The sequence below is a fragment of the Myxine glutinosa genome, chromosome 10, assembly GCF_964187855.1.
Source record: "Myxine glutinosa chromosome 10, kmMyxGlut1.1, whole genome shotgun sequence".
In the NCBI taxonomy this organism is placed as follows: Eukaryota; Metazoa; Chordata; class Myxini; order Myxiniformes; family Myxinidae; genus Myxine; species Myxine glutinosa.
In genome coordinates, this window is record NC_136270.1 from 75,946,992 (window position 1) to 75,951,605 (window position 4,614).

At 44.6% G+C, this 4,614-nt stretch overlaps 1 protein-coding gene across 1 annotated transcript; it reads right to left on the bottom strand.

Moving 5' to 3' along the window:
• Positions 1–1,228: 1,228 nt before the first annotated feature.
• Positions 1,229–2,950, bottom strand: LOC144893948 (uncharacterized). Its single transcript, XM_078785198.1, has 2 exons — positions 2,357–2,950; positions 1,229–2,218 (listed from the first exon to the last, which is right to left on the bottom strand). Exons 1-2 carry the CDS (start codon positions 2,948–2,950, stop codon positions 1,370–1,372), a joined length of 1,443 nt encoding a protein of 480 aa, XP_078641324.1. The 3' UTR covers positions 1,229–1,369.
• Positions 2,951–4,614: the final 1,664 nt, after the last annotated feature.

Sequence of the window (4,614 nt, forward strand, 5' to 3'; positions counted from 1 at the left end):
TCCGACATGGTATCCACTCACAGCTCTATGATATGGAGGAACTACCGGTTGATCGGAGGGTGTTTGATGATGAGGCCACGCGGCCGCCATATTGGGATGCCCAACCGACCGAAAGTTGCATATTAAGCAATGTGGAAAAAAAATCACAGAACAGCAAGTTTTTAAATAAACTGTGAGTTTTAATTTTATAGGGCTTTTCATGTTGTGTGACTACCCAGAGCAAGTTTTTAAATAGAATGTTTTAATTTTTTTATCGGGCTTTTTATCTCCGCTACCAAAGGTGGATGGAGGTTATGTTTTCACCCCTGTCTGTTTGTTTGTTTGTTTGTTTGTTTGTGAACAAAATATCTAAAAAATTGCTGACGGATTCGGACGAAATTTGGCAGAGATTTAGCGGATGTCACAAGGACAAAATGATTAGATTTTGGTGCAGATCCGGATTCGGATCCGGCTACTATAATTTTTGAAGTGATTCTTCACTATTGGGAGATCGAGCCAAAAACGGTACATAGCAGGATGTCTCAAAAAGTTATGGACAGATTTGGACGAAACTTGGTGGACCGGTTGGGTGTCCGACAAGGACAAATAGATTCGATTTTGGTGAAGATCTCAATATGGATTCAGATATGAGAATTATTTAATTTTTCATGTGGTTCTTCACAATTGAGTGATATGGCCAATCAGGCGGAGGTATGCTCGATACTGAGTGCCGTTCTAGTTCATGTTGTGGTGATTACCAACATGGCAACCGATGACTTCAGTGTTTTCAGCAAACTAATGATCCAGTTATATTTAGATTTGTGAATCTACTTCATATCCAGACGTGTACAATGAAGTCATTATTTACCAATTTATAATCATCATTGGTAGTCTAGTAGGAAGACTAGGTCCCCCTGCACCCCCCGGAGATATACTTCTAATCAGTGTTTCTAGATTGGAAAAAATGTGTAGAAAATGACTAGCTATGGCCCCAAGCTGAAAAAATGTCCCACATACCATTTTTATGCAAATTACTGCTGCCATTATCAAAAAAACGATTTTTGACATATCTCAGCCAATATTGCAGATAATTGAAAAATGAAGGTGTCTAGACCCATGTTTTGAAGGGCATAGATCATGATAGAACTATTCATAACATGATTACATGTGTCTATGGTATACTAGTATGCTAATTAGTGCTTTATTTACAAAATAATCACAGTTTTACGAAATAATAGACTCATATTAAGGTCCGTCTACACAGACGTTAACACAAAGTTTTATTTTTCTAAATATTACAACTGTCAAAATAGTCCTAGCACTCAATGTGACCACTCTTCTCTTGCTTGTTTTAGATAAACATCATTAGCATTAGTGATTCTACACTGAGTCAGTCATCATCATTTTCATCGAAATCGTCAGAGTCAAACTCTTCTTCTCCTTCCTCTTCCTCCTCCTCTTCGTGCTCTCCTGTGTTCAGAAGATCCACCAGTGAGGTTGGTAGGATGGGACCACTGGACCACATTGGTTTCAACAGTCCTTCATCAGTCCTTATCCATCCTTGCTCCTCATAAGGTTTTGGCTTTTCGATGATAGGTTGATCGGCTCTTTTGTACAATGCTACGCGGTGGTTCACACGCTGGATGTGCGGCTTCAGGGCAGACTGGCATGGAGGAAGGCGAGCCAGATCAACCTTGGACTTGGATGTGAGGGTCTTGTCCTCTCCCACCATTTTTCGTAGCAGCTTGGCACGGACAATGTCCACTGATGACTCGCGACTCTGGCCGTACATCACACAGGTGAATTTTTCTAACTGCCTCTCCACCTCAGGGTTGGCATCCCAGTTGTCACCCAGTTCACCGAATGCCCTGTGAAACCTGGGATTCTTCTCCAGCTTTTTCAAGGGCCCGACTTTTCCCTTCCCTTTGAAGGCACTGGTGCAGTCTTCTCCGCTGAACACATAGTACCCCAGGAGAGTGGCACAGTAGTCCTCTCCCAGGGATTCTGCCAGCTCAGAGACGTTGACAAGTTGGCGATGCTTCCCTGACCCTGTATCCAGGTACACCGTCAGCTTGATGTTGTGGGCATGGTGGAGCAGGATCAGGAGGATGTCTGTGTCCGGTGTTCTGACTACAGCGTTCTTGTATCCGATGGTAGCAGCATGATGGAGGTACAGAACCACCCTGGTATCAGTCTCTTCCTGGTTGCTGTAGATCGTGGGGAGTTCACGTACCTCGACCTGAAACACAAAAAGGCACCGCATTTCAATCACCAGTCACTGCCAGTTTCAGATCTAGACAAACATCACAGGTAATCACCTTTTTTTCAGGAAAAATTACAAATTGAATCGCCATTCACGAAGGGCTTTCAATTTTACCTTGCCATTCGTTGAGGCAAGTTGGTGGGCCTTCCCCTCCACGATCAGCACAGCCATCTCTGTTCTCTCCAGCCTGGTAGCTGCCTCTTGTCCACTCCACACTTTCAGAAGAAGCTGGCACATCTGCTTTTTGTTGTCGTCATTTGCAAGGAACATTTTGAAGTCATATGGCTTCCTGGTTGCTGGTCCAGCCAGAATGATCTTCTCTGAGCTGCCCCGCCTCAGCCTTTCCTGCGCTTTGATTGACTCAGGATGGTAACTGTCAGTGGAGAACAGAAAGTGCTGCTTGGCCACCATCTGATCAAGCACCTGCAAGCATATCTCACCACATGTTGGGGGAAGGTTGGCAAGGGTATGCAGCAGCGCCATTCCATCCTGGATGAACAGGGCATCCTTGGGGTATTGCAGATCTTGTGGTGTGGTGTCCTCTAAAAGGTAGTGCAGAATGGAGGCTTTGTTGGTTTTGCAGAAGAACCCATCTGGTGTCCCAAGGCTAGGAGGCACTGGCATCAGGCAGTACTTCATGAGTTCTCCCAGGTCTAATGGCTCATCTTGACTCTGAGACTTGACAAGGAGCAGGAATGCAAGGTTCATTTTCATCTGACACTGCACGGCACAGATCTTGTCCAATGGAGAAGACCAGACGCTTCACCTTTTCTGTCTCGATGCCCTCCTTGCCAGTCATTAGCACGCTGAGAAAGCGGACAAGGTCTGGAGGTAGGATGTCTTCAGGATTGAGCTCCATGTCTTCAGCTGTTGGTGGCCATGGTTGGTCTTTACACTCTCTGAAAGCCTGTAGAATACCCTGGCGAAGTTGGAGGGCAACATTTTGGTTCTTGTTTGTGCTTCCGAGTGTGAATGCTCGTGCGAGAGCATTGGAAACTGTTATGTTTGAGCTGTGCACAAGCCAGAAAGAAATGACATCACATTTGTCATGATCAACCTTCGTGAAGTGGATATGCTCCTTGATTGGGTCATTCTGTAGGCGTTTCAGTAGTTTCTCTGACCGATAATTTGAGTTCTCATATCCATTCAGTTTCAGTTCCTCGACATAGAGCAAGCGCAAGGAAGAAAGCTGTAGAACTTTATTCTGCTGGATGACCTGGGTTTGAATGTGTTCCAGTACTGAGTTGAATGCCTTTTCATGGGCGGCTGACATGCAAGCCTGCTCCTTTGGTGCTTCGGCTCTGTGAATCGCACGCTCATAGTTGTAGAATGCTGTGCGGAAAGCTTTAAAACATGACGGATGGTGTTTGGCCTCACATGCAAAGAGGTCTTTGTTTTTCACCTTTCGATGGAGTCGATAGAGACCCATTTTCTCAGCCCGTGTTTCGATTTGCTCCCATGCATTTTCTTTGTTTTTAAAGGATGGGAAGGTTGTAGGCCTCTCAGTATTGCGATGAGCATCTTTGGTCTCAACTTTCTCACAAAATATACACTCTGGCGGGAAGATGGGTTCAGCAGAACCTCCTGGTTTACGAGGAGAGTGATGCCATGATGAGGTTGATGGCCCTGGTTCTGTATCATCTCCCAGACGATGAAAGTGGCGGACAAAGTGCTTATAACACTTGCTGTGATATCCTACTCTTTCTAGGTCATCAGGAAGAGTTGCCGGGATCTGATCACATACTGATTGCATACGACATGGGGAGTCATGCGGTTGGTTGAGACGTCTATCCCGGATCTTTTGAAGCAGTTGCAGTTTTTCTGAAGCAGATCCTTTAATTTTACGGAGGGGCGTGAAATCCCCATGATCAGACATGGATGGTACATGAAGGATGCATGTAGGAGGAGAGCTTTGGGCTGCAGGTTCTACACTCCGTTTTCTTTTGGGCATGCTTGCTGTCGATGTCTACCATCACTGTTAAATGACAAATAAGAAATCACGAATGATGTTAAAAGTGCCTGTGAAAGGAGGCTTTGAGTTTTCAGTGAGGTAACAGAGGTTCTGAGTCATGTTCTACACTAGGGTACTTTTTAGCTGACTAAACCATGTTTAGTGGCATCAAAAGTGCTAATAGCTAAAACATCTAAATTCTTCCACACTAACGTTAGCTATCTAGGCCAATGAAACATTGTGCTAAGTTACTGTAGCTAGCTCAGCTGTCGTGCCTCTTTCTGGTTCAATTCATATACAGAAGTCAACAGATATGTCTCATGTTTGGCATTAACAAAAGTTTAAGTTACACCGACATTAGGAACATACTGTACATAGATGAGGCTAGCTTTAACGTTAGCTAACATGGTGCTAGCTGGCT

Coding starts and splice junctions, on each gene's coding strand:
- LOC144893948 (XM_078785198.1), bottom strand. CDS start 2,950: ATGAACCTTGCATTCCTGCTCCTTGTCAAGTCTCAGAGTCAAGATGAG. Junction 2,219..2,356: donor TTGCCTCAACGAATGGCAAG/GTAAAATTGAAA, acceptor TTTGTGTTTCAG/GTCGAGGTACGTGAACTCCC.